Raw genomic sequence first — 20,391 nt, 5'->3', positions numbered from 1 at the left:
ATAACATGAGGCATTAGCATATCAGTTGTAAGGTGATAAATGTAAAAAATAGACATAAGAAGCAACAGCTACAGAATACAGTGTATTTTATAAGTATAAATATAACCATAGTACTAAGTCTGACGTTTGCAAAAGCCATCAGTACGATGGATCCACACAACGAAAATGTAAATAAATAAATAAATAAACTGAAAACCTTGGAAAAATAAAAAAAGATATCAACTGATGATATTTCATTATTTAAGGGATGTAATATTTGAGAGCAAATGTGTAAATAAAATCCTCTGTAAAGTAACCCTTCTGGAATCCAAACTGTGATGTGCCAAGTCCGTTGTTTCTACTTAATTGCGAGAAAACGAAGTCAGTAAGGAAACAGAACAACAATTATTTAAGTCTTACTTGTCACCTTTCTTATAAAGAGGTTTAACAATAACATATTTTAATCTGTGATGCACAACATATAGCACTAAAGCCATTATTTATTACGTTTTAGAATTCTGTTTGAAATTCCATTAACAGTGGGATTTTTTAAAATTTTTTATTATTCTATTAATTTAAGTGAAGGGTGTTACCCCTACTTCAAGATGCTTAAAAGTTTTGTGGAATGACAGTTTTAATGTATTCTCTTGCTTTTTAACTCAGCCATTTAATCCTATTTTAGCTGCTGTGTTTAAAAATGGTTGTAAAAAATTGCAACTTGTAAATTATCAATCACAACATTTTGGTTGTCCTGTCTCCTGTTTCACAGTATTTCATATAGTTTTCATTTTATTATCTGCATTATTAATTTCTGTCATGACATGCATATTTCTAGACATTTTAATAACTATCTTGAAAATATTACAGTACTTTTCGTAAGACAAGTAATGTCAGATCTTGATTTATTCAAGCATGTTTTTTATAAATCTCCCTTGTTACATGAGATTCTAAACTTTTTAGTTATCCATAGATTACTTTTCTTTAAATGAACTTTCTGAATAACTTTTTAGGAAAGCTAATTTTAAATATTGACACAAATTTACTATGAAATGTATTGAAATCATGTTAGCATCTGTGTCTATATAAAAAATGAAATGATGGTGTGGCATTTTGACTGGGAGGCCCCATCCGGGGAAGTTTGGTCGCTGGGTGCAAGTCTTATCTCAGTCGACGCCACACTGGGCGACTTGTGCGTTGATGATAATGAAAGGATGATGAGGACAACACAACTTTACTATTACTGTACTTTGCTACACTTCTCTTCAACATTTATACCAATGACCAGCCATTGACCCCAGGCACAAGGAGATTCTTATATGCAGATGGCCTAGCCCTTGCTACGCAGAGCTCATGCTTTGAAGGAGTGGAAAGAAACCTGACAACAGCACTTAGAACACTGTCAAGCTACTACAATTGGAACCAACTCAGACCAAACCGTTCGAAGACACAAGTGTGTGCCTTTCATTTAAGGAACAGGGAAGCTAATTGTGAGCTACATATTGCGTGGTCAGGCATCCAACTCCAGCATCATCACTCACCTAAATACTTGGGAGTCACTCTCGATAGAACTCTGACATTCAAAACTCACTGCAAGAACACCAAAATGAAAATCTCCGCTCGAAACAACCTAATTCGCAAACTAGTGGGGACACAGTGGGGATCACATCCACAAACTATTTGCTGTTCTGCAATGACACTGTGCTTTTCTACTGCTGAATATGCTTCTCCAGTCTGGTACAGGTCATCTCATGCCAGACAAGTAGACATTGCTCTCAACAAAACCTGCAGGTTGATCACAGGTTGCTTAAGACCTACCCCAACTGATAAGCTCTACTGCCTGGCTGGAATAGCGCCACCATGGATACGCAGAACAGTGGCTGCCAACAAGGAGAGACTGAAAGTGGAACAGGACAGTGCCCATCCACTGCACGGACATAATCCACCACAGCAACAGCTGAGGTCGCAAAAGAGCTTCCCGAGGACATCCGAGAAGCTCACCATTTCACCAGAGAAGGCAAGGCTGGAGTTATGGAAGAAGTTGACACCTCACCTGCAGACGTCAAGAGCTGAAGAACTGCCACCAGAACACAACGAGAGCTGGCTGGTGTGGAAATCTTTAAACAGATTACGATCAGGAGTTGGACGATCCAGAGACAACCTGAAGAGATAGGGCTTCATAACAAAAGATATGTCCTGTGATTGTGGATAAGAACAAACCACAAGCCACATGCTCCAATGCATTTTGTGCCCTACATCCTGCACGAAGAATGATCTCCTGCAAGCCACTCCAAGTGCAAAGTACTGGGCACATGTAATATAAATACAATTTGTGTATATATATCTACATATTTATTGATGTGTATGGCTACTGCAAATTTGTATGTTTCTGATTCGATAATAAATAAAATTACTGTACTCGAGCATTATGGGATTGTTTTTTTACTACTTGCCTGCATTACCTTACATTTTTCACCATTTAAAGCTAGCTGCCATTCATCACAGCAGCAAGAGATTTTGTCTAAGTCATCTTTTATTCTCCTACAGTCACTCAATGATGACGCCTGCCCCTACCCCTCAGATTATTTATGTATATAGAGAAAATAGCGGCCCTTTGTCACTCCCGTGGGGAACTCCTGATGTTATCCTTGCCTCTGATGAACACCCACCATCGAGTACAATTTACCATTTTCTATTACTCAAGAGGTCTTCAAGCCACTCACATATCTGAGACCCTACCCTGTATGATCATACCTTTTTTAACAATCTGGAGTGGGCCTCTGAGCCAACTGCTTTTCAGAAATATAGGAACATAGAATCTACCTTTTGCTGTTCATGTTCTTGGGATATCATGTAAGGGCAAACTGAGTTTCAGAGTAGTGAAATTTTCCAAATGCATGCTGATTTATGGACAAAAGCTTTTTCATCTCAAGGAAATTTACTATATTTTACCTGAGAATACATTCAAGAATTCTGGAGAGAACCAATGCTAAGGATATAGGTCAGTAATTTTGCAAGTCGGTTCTTTTATCTGTCGTACATACAAAAGACACCTGTCCTTTTTTCCAGTCACTTGGCACTGTACACAGGGTGCAAGATTTGTGATAAATACAAGCTCAGTAAGGGGCCAATGCCATAGAGTACTCTTTCTAACACTGAACTGAGTTTCCATCAAGACATGGTTGCTTATTTGTTTTCAAACCTTTCAGTTGCTTCTCTATACCAGGGACACCTATTACTAAGTCCTCCATATTGGAGTCTAGCAATAGTCAAATGACAGTATGTTTGCACAATCCACCTGCATGAGCGAATTTAAAACTTCTGGTTTCCTTTTGCTATCTTCTGGGCCACTTCAGACTGGTCTATGAGTGACTGGACAGAAGCCTTCAACCCACTCAGCAATTTTGCATAAGACCAGCCTTTTGCTAAGGTGTGATGGTGTAGTTGTTGCACATTTCTACACATCAGTCTTTTGGAAAATATGTTCAAAAGTACTTTAAGAGAGTGCCTGTCTACACTCCCTGCAATGAATCCACAGATGCCCCAGTCTATACTCGGAGGTTAAAGTTGTCTCCAACTAATGTTGCATGATCTGGGTATTTTTGTGTTACTGAGTCTAGACTTTCTTTGATGACTCTTAAACTGAATAGCAGAATAGGCTGGCCACGAAAAACATCCAACAATTAGCTTTGAAATCATCTAGAACTGTTACATGCAGTGGGGACCATAATGTAAGAGCACGAAAGCACATGAACACCCTAACTTTTGACACCTTATGGATTTATTAGTTATTTTTCTTTGGATGCTGTTAAACATAATGTAGCTGTAGCAATCTGAAATACATGGCACTAAATCTATTCCACTATGCTACATTGATACTCCTCTAGTCTCTGTGAAACTTGGCATCAGGATTGCAAGCACACCTTTAGTTGGGCATGTTTTAAGGAGCTTTTGTGCATCCACATGGTGTGACATAATTGATTTATGGGTCAAACACATACAATTTGATAAACAACATGCATGGTTCACAGCATGCACAGCTAGGCCATACTACTCAACTACAAGTTTACATCAATGTCACCAGGTGATAGCACACTGCAGCAAACTTTTATCTCTGTTTGCTGGGCATAATTGTGCTAGATGGTAGCACATACCTCAGATATGCCAATTCACTCACAATACCATACAGTAAAATTCGATCAGACATCAGTATATGTTGTAGTTATACTGACAGAGAAACCTGTTTTGTGGGATTCTGAATGAGATGTAGTATAAGTTCTGTATTTTATCATACAGTAATCCATTTGAGGCACTGAGAACCATATAGTAAATCATTGTAGATTGTGAGTCTGTAGCATTTATTCTTGCTTCTGACATCTGTTGATTTTATGCTGGGTCAGGTTTATCTGTGCTGCAGGCCCACATTGCGTATATGAGCATTCACAAAAGCTGTCTCACTGGTTTCTAAGATATTCACTTAAATGTGGGATTGATGCTGGTGTGCTTTTGGCCCTTATAGTTCTCAGTGCCTCATTTGTAGTCTAGTCAAGTGACCATGTTGGTAAACAGTGCCACTTGAATTTAATCATTTCCACGAAAGGCAGTTTGTGTTTGGAGTTGGTTGTTAACTGTGCAGCTTTTGTGTGCAGTGTCAACATTAACTCTGTTTAATCTGTTTCAAACACTAACATAAAAGAAAATTACCAGAAAAAGTTAGTCACAAATGAACTAGGCCCTCCCAGACCAGATCTGTTGACTGAGAAACTGACAAAATCAAATAAGTATTAATACAAGCTACATTTGATAAAGAAGTCTTTGATAAGCATAAGTTGTTGCATGAGTGCAACATAAGAATCTCTGATTTTTAGCACAGAAGTTAATTTTCTAACTAATACATGTGTTATGGATCTTACACATTTTTCTGAAAAAATATAAAAGCAAGAAAACTTCTACTTACACGAAAATGTGGAATGGAGAGTAGCAAAAGCTTAAACATTATTTCATTACTGCCCTAAACTGTACTTAATTACATACAAAACAACAAAATTCCAAGAAAACAAATCTTTCTTTTCTTAGACAAGTTGTTAGTATTTATTCTTCATAATTAAGAATTGTGGTATGTTAATGGAATGGCTAACTGAGCAGCAAATTATGTATAGAATATAACAGGAATTCTGTACCCCCAGGACCTTGACCAGTTTCAGTGATTTCAACTGTTTCTCACAGCCACTGGCATTAATACCTACATCATGTATTTTTGTAAGGGATGAGAATGAAACTGGGGCAGTGCTCGTGGATGTTCCTTTATAAAGAAGCAATTGAAAACAGAGCTCAGTGTTTATGTTTTTGCTTTGCTGCCATCAATTTTGGTTCCTATTCCTTTAATATTTGGCAGAATACAGCCCATACACTGCCAGTACAGTGCAAGTATATGATTTTGGTTTCTCATCTCTCTCACCAACCCTTACCATACTTCATCACTTTTCTACTAAAAGGACTCATGGTTCACCATATAATAATTCACATAGATGACATAATTTGTTGCCTAAGCTTTTCCCATTGTAATGAGAATGAACCTTAGGCATTCTAAGCAGTTCATTATGATACCTAGACACATGCCACTACTGACTGCTGTCACTTTATGCTAGACAATACATCTTTGAAACCTGTCTGCTCTTCTCTGGATGAGTTCTTCCAACACCATCTTGTTGAGGAATGGGTGGTGGGGTTGATGTAAAACTATTAAGGCCTGACACTTTGTCTGCAACCTGATGAGAGCAGCATCACACACTGTAAAAACTTATCTCTACTTGCACCTCTTCCAGGAAATCGATGTGGAATTTCCTCATTGTCAAGTGTGTTACTGACTCTGACATGAATCAAGTGGTTAATGTGGACACAGAGGTGTAATAAAATAACTTAAAATCGTGCTATAACTTTGTCTTACCATCTTGTTCAGTTGTACAAAAGATTGGGCTGCTCAGTACCCCATCTCCTGCATTTGTGTAAGCCAGTAATCGCACTGAGTAATTTGTGAATTTTTGAAGTCCATGTAAATATGTTTCAAATCCAGTTGTTCTCTTTACTTCATTTCCAGTAGTTCGAGGTCCTGTAATTCATAAAAATGTAAATGATTGTTTGAAATTACTATTGAAAAGGAAAGGAATATAAAAATTTTTGTTTTAAGTGTTTCTATGCCATTAATAGCTCAACATAAATAAAAAAGGAACATTACAGAGCGTAATGTTTTAGTCTGATATAATATCACAAATAAATTAACTAAGCAAATGAAGTGTGAATCTACTGAACCACCAGTTTATTAGCAAAAGAACATTAGAACTAATATTCTTCAGTTAACAAAGTCTTGCAAATTTTGCTTTAAAGATCCAGTCTGACAAAATTTTCATATTCAGTTCATACACACCCCAACACTTTTTCTTCTATTTCAGTGAACTAGCTAATTTTTGATAGAAAGCATAATTAATTATATTATTGAGGGTCATCATGGTGTTTTAATTATCACCTTAAAAGTATCAAGTTAGACTATGAAAGTTGGCGATGCTGTTAGTCCTTTTTACACATTTACTCAATGTGGCCTGTTTTCTCAGTGATGGATAGCAGAGATCTTGGTCATAAAAATCTGCATTTTTGCTGTTCAGGATGTGTTAATCACTTTGTCATAATTCTGAAAATACCTGTCATGCAATGGTTTCTTCATTTGAGGAAAGAGGAATAGTCACTGGGTCCTGCATCAGGAGAAAAAGTATGGAGGATGAGTCAAAATTTAACTGTACAAAGTTAGTTAGTTAGTTATATTACTTGTTCCATGGATCATGAACACGATTCTTTCGTAATGATGTGGAACGTGTCAAAGTACACAAGATTCATTTATCCCAAATAATCATTGTTAGTCTTATATACGGTAAAATTGTTAATGCTTACTGTATTTCTTTGGCCTATGTCTAAAAATTCATCTATGGAATAGAAGGAGTTGTCATTCAGGAATTCCCTTAACTTACTTTTGAATGCTGATTGGTTGTCTGTCAGACTTTTGATATTGTTTGGCAATTGACCAAAAATCTTTGTGACAGTATAATTCACCCCCTTTTGTGCCAATGTCAAATTCAATGAATGGTAGTGAAGGTCACCCTGTCTCCTAGTGTTGTAGCTGTGGACTGTGCCATTAATTGTGAAGTGATCTGGGTTACTAACAACAAATTTCATTAGGCTGTATATATATTGTGAAGCTACTGGCAATATCCCTAATTTTTTAAATAATTGTCTACAAGATGATCCTGGATGAGCCCCAGACATTATTCTGATAACACGTTTTTGTGCAATAAATACCTTCTTTCTTAGTGATGAATTGCCCCAAAAGATGATTCCGTAAGAAAGCAACGAATGAAAATATGCATGGTAAGCTAACTTACTGATGTGCTTGTCTCCAAAATTTGCAATGACACTAATAGCATAGGTAGCTGAGCTCAATCGTTTCAGTAGATTGTCAATGTGTGTCTTCCAGTTTAAATTCTGATCAATACAGACACCCAGAAATTTTGAACAATCTGCTTTAGCTAAAGATTTTCCCCCACACTCTATATTTATTTCCGGTGTTATGCCTTTCCCTGTACTGAACTGTATGTAAGAAGCTGCACATATGTCCTGTGTCCGAACCAGAATGAGCTGTCAAGAGATTTTGGTAGTATTCTTGTGTGATTTTTTTACTTGCAGACATAATTTGTTAACACCACGCAATGGCACCCCCAAAGAAACACTGAGCATCATCTTTTCTGATGATGGTTAGATCTTTGCATTTTTCGGCATTTGTCAGCACATCTTTCCACTGTTTATTTTCACTTGTCTCAGGATCATAGTCATTGGCCCAGCAATTGAACATTGTGATTAGGCAGTAAAAGAAGTTGTCTGTATAGGCTTGACATAACTGCAACATTTCTACTGTTGCCTTGGTCCAGTGGGTTTTTTGAATGAGTGTGAGCAGGTGTGGAAACCAACCGACGGTAACCTTTGTCACAACCAAAATGTCACGTGAGAAGTCTAAAACTAATCTATGACAGTTTTTTCACTTTTTTGCTATTGCTTCAATTGAGAAATACTGGTCTTTTAATACCATGGCCTTTACTTCTCTTGTGGTTCCTCATTCTTCACAGAGAGCTGGTCTGCCACTTTATTCTTCATCATTAAGAATTGTATGGCCACACAGGAAGCATCTGTGCTATCTAAGCACTGTCTTGTATAATGGTGCATTGGTGCCATACACTTCCACCAACTCTGCATGGATTTTTGCAGGTTTCTTGCCGTACATATGCAGAAAACAATCTACCACACAATACTTTGCTCAATAAATGGGTGCATCACCTTCTTTACCAGACTCTGCTGTAAGCCTCTAACAGACCTCCAAAGGTCTCAACTTAAAATTTTTGGTCACCTAGAAAACACTTCACAGAACTGCAGGCCATTTTTGATTATCACTTGACAGCTCACATAACTTATTCTAACCTGTTCTGCAATTTATGACACTCTTGCCCATCGACTGCCTTCGAGAATGTCTTGAACTGCGTAAATATGTTCCTCTGTAGTGCTGGTCCAAGGATGGTGACCATTTTGCTGATTTTCCACACTGTATTGTCCTCCCTTGAACTCTTTATTCCAGGCAAACACATATGTCCTTGACACTGTTTGATCATCAAACTGTGAAGTCAATCTCGGGAAAATTTCTTCCACTTGAACTCCTTCACAAGCAAGAAATTTCATAATTATGTGATGTGTATTGCAGCGATGCACCTGTTGCTCTGACCTCATGAGTGTTATTGATGGAGCTGTTGGAAGTATGTAACGGCCAGCTTTCCTCACTCCTAATGGCCCTACCCAATAACAGAAGAAGCGCAGGTCCAGTCCTACCAACTGTTGATGCTCAGGAATAAAAATTCCATTTATATTCGATTCATCTTCATGTACTAGTGGTGGTGTTTGCTTACGAGTGGAAGAGTAAATGTTCATAACAATGCTTGACTATGTACTACATGGAAAACACAAGAACTGTTGCATCGGTTCAAATAGGATATTTTTGAACATCTGCACAACAGACCCCACTTAGCTCCAACTCTTTTCCAGCTTTTCATGCACATGAAAAAATGGCTTGGCTCCCAACATTATAACCCCTAAAAACATTGTGATGCTGTCATAGGCTTGCTGCGATCTCAGACAGCAGAATTCAGAGGGATTTTGTCATGTTGTTAAGAGATTTGATATTTGCTTAAATCTAAATGGTGACAATTTAAGACACATTATAGAAAAGTGTAGTCTTAAGATATTCTAATAAATTTGCTTTAACTTTCCAAATCACTTTCCAGATACCCATAATCATAACAAAAAAAATCTGTTTTTCTCACTGGAGTCAGAAATAACTGGTCTGTAGATGAGTTTGTAGCCTCGGATAATGCCTCCATGCTGTTGTGCAGGAGGGGGTGACCAACTGATTTTCATACTTTGTGATGACAAAGGATAACACGCAATTTCCTGTGGTGCTGCCTCTGGAACTGCAAAAAGAAATAACCATGATATCTACTTCCAAATTTTCACTCAAAAGAAAAGAAATTTAAAATTATGTATGCAAAACAAAACTGTTTGATAGCAAAACTCATGACTGGTCAGAGGGAAAGACTGTGTTTTGTACACATGCACTTTTGACTATTCCTTGAATGCTTGCTACCATACCCATCATATCAAATCTTTAAAATTTCGAAAAGTTTTTATTAAAAAATCTGTCAATGGTTGCAGTAATCTTATTTGGTGACTAAATTCAAACCTTAGAGGTTCTTTAGTAAATAAAATTAAACTGCTAAGAGGCACATGTGGATTGTGACATTCATTCTGCAAACATTTTATACAGTGCATGTTGCCACTTTCATATGCAGCCTCAGTAAGCCAGGCTTGAAAATGAACCCCTAAGGTTTACAACTAGTCACCAAATAAAAGTCCTGCAAATGTTGGCAGATTCATTAATAAACAGTTTATGAAATTTAATTTAATAAAGTTACTGATTTCCTGTCAACAAAATGCTGAAACAGAAACAAAAGTCTTTAAAAAATACAAGGGGAAACAAAGAGTTTCTGTTTGAGGGCATTGTCACAACGTATATGTAACACAGTATAACTCCAATGTGGGTATATAAGCATCAAAATGTAGGCGAGGGATTAGTGTGGCATTCGTGTCTTTTTGGCATGCATGTGGTAAGTGTGGAAATGCGAACTATGGTAATGTTATTATCAAATGTGTCCAAGCAGGACCAATGTGCTGCTGTCTTTTTCTTGGCTGCTGAAGAACAAACACTGGTACACATCTACCAGAGAGTGAGAATGTGAGTGGGGCAGCATGTCTTTGAAAAACCACCACTGGGTGATGGTGCGCTAAGTTCTGTGCTGGTTGCAACTTAGCACAAGAGGTCAGTCAATCTGGAAGACCAGCCTCATCTGTGGCTGTTTGTCTGAAACACTTGATGCATTTCATTACTGCAGGCAACATATTTCTTGAGCGCTTTTTTGCAAGTGACAAAAGCTGGTGTGACAAGGGGTGCTGCTGCTTCCTGATACTACATGTCCCCTATCACAAATGTTGTAGTGCACAAATTATGCCACCTCAAGTGGGAGACACTCGAGCACCTGCTCAATAGTTCTGACCTCTCCCTTAAAAAGGCCTTGAAGGGTTGACAATTCCTTTTGGATGAGGATAGGCAGCAGGCAGTTTCAGACTTCTTCATGTGGCACGACATGTTGTTTTACCAAATGGATATCTTCAGTCTGCTGCATCAGTGGGATGATTGCCTCAATGCTCAAGACAATTTTGTCTGGTTGGCATACTGGTTCTGGACTGTATGACCTTCAAACAGAAACATTTCGATTGCCTCATATAAAATGAATGATCTTAGCGTTCTGTTAGAAGTAAACAAAAAGGTCTGTATTATGTATCAATGAATATTGGCTAAGAGCAATCAATTATAGTTGTATGTACCATCTGGCTTTGAGTTATTTACAGGTTTCTGCAGATTAACATGAAGCAGAATAGAAGCATTGATATTATATTAATATTAGTATAGATCTACAAGATTGTTGATAATTGCTGCATACGTAATATATTGAAAGCAACTGAGGCCCTCCACAAACATAACACTTACATCATATTTTCTTGTACAGGGTATATCAAAAAGAATCATCCAATTTGGCATGTCTATATTTTTGAATCTAATAAACATATGCAATGAATTTTGTTTTCTAATGAATGTGAAACTCAAAAAGTTTTTTCATACGTGTTCAATATGCCCCCCATGAGGTGCATGGCAGATAACAATGTGGTATTCAATTTTTTCCCATACAGCAGCAAGCATGTCCTGAGTTACAGCTGCCATTATGTGATGTGTCAGTCCATTCTTTGTTGTTGGTAATGGAGGCACATAAGCACAGTCTTTTATAAACCCCCACAGAAATAATCAAATATAGTCAGGCCCGGTGACCTTGGAGGCCAGTAATGTCAGGTTGAATCATTTGGTCCCATGCAACCGATCCATCATTTGGTAATCCTTTGATTTAAAAATTCCCACACTTCCAGATGCCAGTGTGGTGGTGCCCCATCCTGTTGGTAAATGAAGTTGTTCAAATCAGTCTCCAACTGTGCTTCATGTAATAGTGTTCTTGGCAAAGCAAAATGGACTGCACAAAATACATTAAATTTTGGAGAGGCCCTCTCACATTGTACAACTTCATGTGGTTGTTGTGTACCCCACATTCTCACATTATGATGGTTCACCTTTCAATTTAAATGGAATATTGCCTTGTCACTAAACACCAAGCGTGGAAGAAAGCTGCCATCCTCCATCTTGCCAAGAATGATATTACGGAACTTCACATGTTATCGTTTGCCACCTTCATGAAGAGCTTGCAGTAGCTAAATTTGGTAGGGTTTCATGTTTAAACATTAACACAGCATACACAGACAGACATTGAGAACATGCTGAGTTGTCGAGCTGCACGGGAAATGGATTTCTGTGGACTCCTTGTGAAACTATGGAGGATGTGTTCGACATCTGTGTCAGACACTCAGGGATAGCTTGACAATTTGCCTTTACACAAACAACCTTTTTCTCAGATATGTTCATGCCATCATCTAATGCTCTGTGTTGTAAGAGGATTCACATCATACCGAGTACAAAAGTCAGGCTGAACAGTTATTACTGATCTGCACTGTGCAAAACATAGAACACAAAACACTTTCTGTTGTCCTGATGCCATTTTTCCTAGGACTGAAGTGGGCACAAACTGCTGCTACCCAGCAGGAACCATGTAAAACTACACAGTTTTCTCTTTCCAACAGTACACTGTTCATTCACATATCTCAAATAACACAATAGTTATGATTTTTTTTAATCAGATGATTCCTTTTGATATGCCCTGTATATCAATAGCATTGTGGAAGTTCACTTTATATGCAGATGATGCCACATTTGTTAAGATCTAACAACATTAAAGCTTCAAAATACATGCCATCTTTGAGTGGCCAGTACAGGTTTTAGAAGCTATGAACTGCATGTTGGTCATGAGGAAACTGTAAATGTTCCACTCAGTTTATAAATTATAGACGATGACAATGACTATGCTTCTACTAAACTACTTGGGATTCATCTTGAATCAAAATTAAAATGGAAATGTTATTCTGAATATCTGTGGACAAAGATAGCAGATATTACATACTTATGAAATAAACTGAGGTGCTGTGTTGGGAGTGATAAATTATTGCTCAATTCCAAGTATACCTTTCTCCACAACCACTTGTCATATAGAGTTTTCTTAAGAGCCTTATGGCCTGTATTTTGAAAAAACTGAAAATAGAAACTGCTACATCCCTGTTCATTCTGAATTGCTTAGTACACAGAGAAAAACCAACAAAATAGTAAAGTTCAACAGCCTGTTCATCAACATGGCACATGCTAAAAACTGCAGGTTGATATCCCAGCATCCAGACTTAAGAAAACTCAAGACAGTCCCCAAATTTGTTTCGACAAAAAACATTTTATTTGAAAGAAAAATTTAAAATATTTTCAAAAGACGATCTTGAATACTAGTGTTGATTAATATATGTTGTGTCTGAATATGTAATGTCTGTTTTTGAAGAAATTATACTGGATTAATAATGGCCTATTATATATCACAATATTTTTCTCATAATATACATAGGTATTTGTACCTGTATGTGTGTAACTAAGCAAAATGAAGACATCAGTTGCATTTATATGCTTAAAGAAGGGTAGTAATTGATAATAGTTTACAGATGAAATTAACAGTTTCAGTAGTCTTGTGTATGGCAATACTTTCGTCTGTTATCCATGACTGTTAAGTGAGGCAATGCTACACTGTGAAAACAGTTATAAACTAAAAATGAGTTCTTTCTCTATTCTTTTACAGTTGTTAGAAATATCACTGACAGAGAGAGAGAGAGAGAGAGAGAGAGAGAGAGAGAGAGAGAGAGAGAGAGAGAGAGAGAGAGAGAGAGAGAGAGAGAGAGAGAATAAAAACAATACATTTATGGAATTTTTTAAAAAATAGAGATCTCATGAAATCCACTTGGTTAGCCCAGGGACATGGCAAAGCATGCTGTCCACAGATCCTCCTTGTGGGTTAACGATGGAGACTGGTGTGCCTGTCAGCTTGTGTGTGGTCTTTATACAGATTTCCACATCCATCTAGGTAAACATTAGGTTGGTTCCCCTGTCCCATCTCAGATACATATGTGCAAACACTTTGAAAAATGATGTCCCATTTGACCATTTGATTACACTAGATGCAGGCACAAAGGGTACATGGAATCCTGCCTGGGACAGTAAAGAGAGGAAAGGGGGGCTGGGAGTAATTAGAAAATGCCTTTGGTAGTGACAAACCCATTATAATAATAGACAGTGTAGGGGTACAATTGGTCCCTAGGGAACTGGAGATGAACCATATCAGTCCTGACCCAGAATTGAGTGGATAAAGGGCACCAGAAAGGAGGGAAGGATAGAGATCTCATGACTTTTAATCCTCTCAATTGGGCCTAATGAGGACAGAGAGCAAATAAAAATGTTGGAAGATAATGGACAAGAATGCAGTGGTAGAAAAGTTTAATGGTTTGCTTATTCCTTCACTTGGATTCAGTGAGAAAAGTAAATATAAGTTAACATGTACTCTAAAGGGAACCCTACATCATTAGATTTGTGGCGTCGACACACGGATCGATACGCCAAAACATGATACATGTATAGTATCTTCGATTGATGTTCTTTGTAGGTTGACTTCCGGGAATCAGTTCCCATCTGTACCCCGTGCTGTACAGTTGATTATGAATAAAGTATTGTGATAGGAAGCGAGAGACGTGGTTATTACCTTCCCACCCTTGCGCCTTCCTCAGTGGTGACCCCGACTTTCGAATTTCGAGTTAAAAATGACTGCCGCACCGGCTTCCGTGTTCTGCGTGGACCTCTGTTCATTACACAATGGCCCTTTACAACACGCCGCCGCCGCCCGGTTTTCACCAGCAACAGCAAGTAGGTTCGAGCACGCAAGCTGTGTTCGGCGTCCGACGTGAATATCCACAGTCCTACAGCCTCGAGAACCCAGGGACCTCGCCAGGTGCAGTTGTTTTTAACATGCCACCAGCGGTTTCCGACTCCGGCTTTGTCAGCCCCGAAGTAATCCAGTTTTCGCCGCATAGCAGTGCTAGAAGCCTTTATACACGGGTGCCGAACGTTAATGCAAGTGCTGTAAATATAGGGGAGCATAGTTTTCATAGTGTGCCACAGCAGGACGCCTGTTCGAATGTGCAAGCTCCACGTGTGTATCACTCCGCGCCTGCTGCACGCTACGTGAATGACACTTGCCAGTCCGTTACTCCGAGTGTTCATCAGTGCATTAATTTGAATGCATCAGGCCCCAGCAACCTCATCAGTGACTCCGTGATGGACAATTTTGCTGCAGACGTTGAAGATAAATGGCATCACAACCTGTAGAACAACTTTGGCCTTCCGCCACAGCAATCGGTCCCGCTTCGCTCCGCGCCGGGGTTCGTGCTAACTGACTTCGCTTCTCCTACAGGAACTGCCAACACAGCCGGCACATCAGCTTCCTCTCTACCGCCTCCATGACGCCAAGTTAACTTTGACTTGCCTACTCCTGCGTGCGCGAGCGGCCGTCAGCACGTTTCAACCTCCGGTTTGTCTAACCTACCGAAACTTCCAGCTTTTAAACCTGCTTACCCGGAGTTCTGGTTCAACCTGGTGGAGCAAACTTTCAGTGTCTGTGCACTCGATGACAACGCTCGTTTCACATGTCTCATGAACCACCTCCACGACCGCGTCGACTTAATTTACGACTTGGTTAAGTCACCTCCTCCGAACGAGAAATACGTTACCCCTAAACAAACAATACTGGAACGTGTCTTGAAGACAAGAAGAGAAAACGTTCAGCAGCTCGTCTATGAAGAACGCCTCGGCGACAGGTCTCCGTCTCAGCTGTGGCGATGTCTTCGACTTCTCGTCGGTGAACGCGACATGCCAGACGGCACACTCACCGAGATTTAGACGGAAAAGCTGCCTCTGTCTGTTCAAACCGCTATCTCCGCCTACGAAGATAGACCTAACAGCGAACGCTTGCGCGCTGCCGACCGAGCTTACTCCGCTCTACAACGTGAACGCCGTGCCCAACAGTCTGGCGGGTACGCCAGTTTCCAACCACAGCCCGGATCCCAACGTGGACACCCTACGAAACCTAAGTCAGTCAAGCTCGCAGCACTACCGGCAACTTCAAGTCCGCGAAACAATAGTGCATCTGACCCAGTAGAAGATTCTGGGCCGCCGCCACCAGACCACTCGCAGGAGCAGGCGTCCCCCCATAAATACTGTTTCTTCCATGCAAGATTCGGGGAACAAGCACGCAATTGTAAACCGCCGTGCTCATACCCAAACTTCAATCGCAGGTAGGCAGCGGCGCCACCTCCTGCTAGGTAAGCAACGGGTGCCATCCCACACTCCATTCTGTGTCCAACGCTAATGCTTCGAAAGGGCGCGTCTATGTCCGCGACCGGAACTCGGGCACAAACTTTCTCATCGACACGGGCGCAGATGTTTCCCTACTTCCACCCCGTCTCGCTACTGACAAGATCCGACCACAAAAAACTGTCCTACGTGCGGTGAACTCATCTAATTTGTTGTGCTCGGGTTCTACTTCGTATACAGTGTCCCTCTCGCCTGAGTGCAACCTGCAGTGGTCCTTCCTGGTGGCTGACATCAGCGAGCCCATTGTGGGAATAGACTTCCTACGACACCACAAACTGTGGCCTGACCTCGTCAAAAACACAGTGTTCTACTATCCTAAGCAGAAACACATCCCGTGTGCCTTGCCGTGCGCGAATACTATCACAAAACAGGTCCGCCTGGCTAGGAAGTGTAACAACCCCTCCTCCGAGCTCCTGTCATGGACCAATAAGTGGCTCACGGAGCGTGTTGAGTCTACACGCCTGCGTCTGGAACAACTGGAGTTAGGTTTTCGCCTCAACGACTTAAGTAACGAGTTATCTTCAGCACGGCAGCGGCTTGCAGCAGACGACGCATCGGCGGCACACAAGGTTAGTCAGTGCAACTACAGTGTTCTCGCACCCGAGTGCATTTGTGACAGTATACCGCATAAACTGTGCAGTTTCCGCGCCCCCGCCAACCCGAACTGTGTAAATCCGAGTGCTGATTCATCTCCTTCCTCGTTCAGGCAGCTAACTTCCACGGCGCAGGTTAACGTTTTTGACAGACTGCCACCAGCTGTTTATTTGCGCCCGCTAGCGCCACCAAGCTCGACGGCGGCACCCTCGGTTACTAGTACACAGTGTACCAACCTTGTTTCGCGTAGCTCACTTGTTGACAACTCCCAGCTAACCAACAGTTGGCACTCATACAAACTTTCGCCATCCGCGCCACAACCCAGCGTAGCGGCCGCCGCGTGCACTACGCCACAGGCAGACGCCTCTCGCACAGCGTCGTGCGTTGCCGTGGTTACCAACGGAACCGCCCACAAACTTCGCTTGCTAGACGGACCGCCTATCTCTTGCCGCCCACGCCGTATCAATCCAGAATTAATGAAAGTGGCTCGCGAACAAATAGACGAGCTCTTAACGGCTGGTGTGATTGAACCATCTGCCGGATGCTGGGCGTCGCCGATCCACTTCGTCACAAAAAGCGACGGCACCTGGCGTATGGTCGGCGACTATACTAAGTTGAACTCACGGACTATCATAGACAAGTACCCAGTTCCTAACGTCGCGGATTTTAACCATGCTCTGGCAGGCGCCAAGTATTTCTCAGTAGTGGACTGTAAGAGGGCGTATCACCAAATTCCGATGGCTCCCGAGGATATCGAGAAAACAGCTGTTACAACACCTTTCGGCCTTTTCCAGTACCGATTCATGCCCTTTGGCCTCCGCAACGCCGCACAAACTTGGCAGAGATTCATAAACGAGGTGTTGTTTCATTTGGATTTTTGTTTTGTGTACCTGGACGATATTCTAATCTTCAGTCCCACCTTGCAAAAGAACAAGGAACACTTGCAGATTGTTAAAGACACCCTTACCGCTGCTGGTGTTGAACTAAATAATAAGAAGCTCCAGTTGCACCAGACTTCGGTAAGATTCTTAGGCTACATAGTGTCAGCTAAGGGCCTCACTCCTCCCGAGGATAAAATCAAACCTGTTTTGGACTTGCCACGCCCTAACACATTCAAAGAACTACGCAGGTTCGTTGGAACAGTCAACTATTATAGGAAGCATTTGCCAGCCGCAGCTGAGGTTCAGGCTCCCCTAACAGACGCCCTTGCTGGCAAAAATACAACTGGTATCCGCCCAGTTCCCTGGACCCCCGCCATGGAACAAGCTTTTGACAAGCTGAAGCACCTACTAGCCAATGCAGTGACTGTTGCCCAACCACATCCGGACACTACATTGTACATAACTCCAGACGCCAGTGATACCGCAGTTGGCGTAGTCCTCAGCCAAACCGTCGGAGATACTACCTCCCCTTTGCAGTTCTTTTCTAAGAAGCTCAACGGTGCTCAAAAAAAGTACTCAGCCTTTGACAGGGAGCTCTTGGCCGTCTACGAGGCCGTTAAAAAATTTCGCGCCGAGGTCGAGGGCAGGGACTTCTACATATTAACAGACCATAAACCTTTGGTCGCTGCTGTAAAGAACCCTCCGGCCGACCCTCCGCCTAGACGCTTCCGTCATTTAGACTATATATTGCAATTTACCTCCGACATACGATACATCGAGGGTGCGGATAATGTGGTCGCAGATTTTTTGTCCCGTGTTGGCGCTGTGACAACCCTTATAGACCTATCTAACTTGCCTCAGCTGCAGACTGCCGATACGGATACCATGGACCTCATTTCTGATAGCAGCTCATCACTCAAACCGGTACGGTCCACCTTCCCAGGTGTCATAGGCGAGGTTTGGTGCGACGAGTCAACTGGTACACTGCGCCCCTTCATACCCAAACCTCTGCAGAGGCAAGTGTTCGACAAATTACACAACCTAGCTCACCCAGGAGTGAGGGCCTCTACCAGGCTCGTTGCAGAGCGCTTTGTCTGGCACGACATGCCGCGGGACTGCCAAGCATGGGCCCGTGCCTGCATTCCGTGCCAAAGGAATAAGGTTTCGCGGCACGCATCGCCCCCACTAGGCAGCTTCACTGCTCCTCCCAGTCGTTTCCAGCACGTTCACATCGACTTGGTGGGCCCCCTCACCCCCTCTGAGGGTTACAGATACGTGCTATCTGTCATAGACCGAACCACCCGTTGGGTGGAAGCTGCCCCGCTAACTAATATTACATCTGAATCAGTGGCACGAACTTTCATAGACACTTGGCTTTCACGTTTCGGCTGCCCTGTTTACTTGACAACCGACCAAGTCCGTCAGTTTGAGTCGGCCTTGTTTTCAGAACTATGTAGACTGTGCGGCATCAAGAAGATTCATTCCACAGCGTACCACCCTCAAAGCAATGGCCTTGTGGAACGGTGGCATAGGACACTTAAGACGGCCCTACGTTGCCATGGCCCCCTTTGGACGGAAGCCCTGCCATTCGTCTTACTCGGTTTGCGGACCACCTTCAAAGAAGACCTTAAAGGCACAGTCGCGGAGTTTGTCTACGGTCAGTCCCTTACACTGCCAGGCGAACTTGTTGCTCCTACTCCAGTCGCCAAACCCTCTGAACTGCCATCCCTAGTAGAACGGGTGAGGTTACACTGTAACAAGCTTCAACCCCCATCCCCTTCCAGCCACACTCTTCCGCATGTATATGTCCCCAAGGTGCTCGACACGTGCGACTTTGTGTTCCTTCGGGACGACACTGTAAGAGCCCCGTTACAGCCCCCTTACACAGGTCCGTTCTGAGTCGTCAAATGAACGAGTAACACGATGGACATTGTAATTAAGGCACAGTAACTACCGTCTCCCTCAACAGGGTTAAACCAGCTCACGTTGAATTTTCTCCTATCTCGCCTACCGGTGAAGAGACCACACCCTCCGGCCGTCCTCGGCCCTCTTCCTCCGCTCATGATCCAAGTACACTAACGCCTGCACAAGCCCCATCAATGAGCCCACACTCTTTCCGGGGTTTCTCACCCCCCAGCTCCCATAGCCCAGTCCCCGGCTCCCAGGACTCTAATATAACAGTCCCGTCTTCATGCAACAGCACACCGCGCCGCTCTTCTAACCGGTGTAGCACACAGGCTCCCGCCGTGCCCACCCAGACCCTACCATCCCACGCCCACCACACAGACACACCCCTCTCTACTCACAGCACTCCGCCTTCGCTGTGCCACGGTTTCCCCACCCCACCGGCTCAGCATACCTCACCATTAGCAGGCGCTACTTACGAGCTCTCTACCCATGTTCATCCTGATGACATTTGTGGATTGTCTGTTGTCGTTAGTGGTGATACTGTGTCAGTGCTGCTTGCGTGTGACGATTCATGTGACCCGTTAGGTGGTGTGTCGCAACGTGTAGTGAAGCGTTTCAAAATCCCTCGAAGTGCTACGTGTGGTTAACTACGTGCTTACGTTAGGCCGAGTGGAAAGGTGATCATCAGGTTCCCCGCCGACGACGCCCTTCCACACCAGCGCTCCCGCACCGGCCGACGACTTCGACTGCCGACGTCGCTTCACGACTTCGAAATCAACATCCCAGGATTTGCTCCACGCTCTCCTCCCACACGGCCCGTGCCGTTAGATGCGGAGGAACTCATTGTAACCAACTTAGACTATCAACCCCCCCCACCCACCCCCACCCTCGGGTATGTACTCCATACTGAAGGGGGGGGGGGGGGGGGGCTATGTGGCG

The 20,391-nt window shown here is 42.3% G+C and overlaps 1 protein-coding gene across 1 annotated transcript in view; it reads right to left on the bottom strand.

Moving 5' to 3' along the window:
- Positions 1 to 20,391, bottom strand: part of LOC126297570 (Down syndrome cell adhesion molecule-like protein Dscam2) — a 647,360-nt gene that overhangs the window by 118,129 nt on the left and 508,840 nt on the right. The window contains exons 24-25 of the mRNA XM_049988565.1: positions 9,387 to 9,533; positions 5,924 to 6,085 (exon numbers count right to left, since the gene is read on the bottom strand). Of these exons, the coding sequence (XP_049844522.1) occupies positions 5,924 to 6,085; positions 9,387 to 9,533 (309 nt within the window). The remainder of the gene's footprint in view (positions 1 to 5,923; positions 6,086 to 9,386; positions 9,534 to 20,391) is intronic.

Source organism: Schistocerca gregaria, chromosome 1, assembly GCF_023897955.1.
Source record: "Schistocerca gregaria isolate iqSchGreg1 chromosome 1, iqSchGreg1.2, whole genome shotgun sequence".
Classification (NCBI taxonomy): Eukaryota; Metazoa; Arthropoda; class Insecta; order Orthoptera; family Acrididae; genus Schistocerca; species Schistocerca gregaria.
This window is presented reverse-complemented; position numbering and strand designations above follow the sequence as displayed.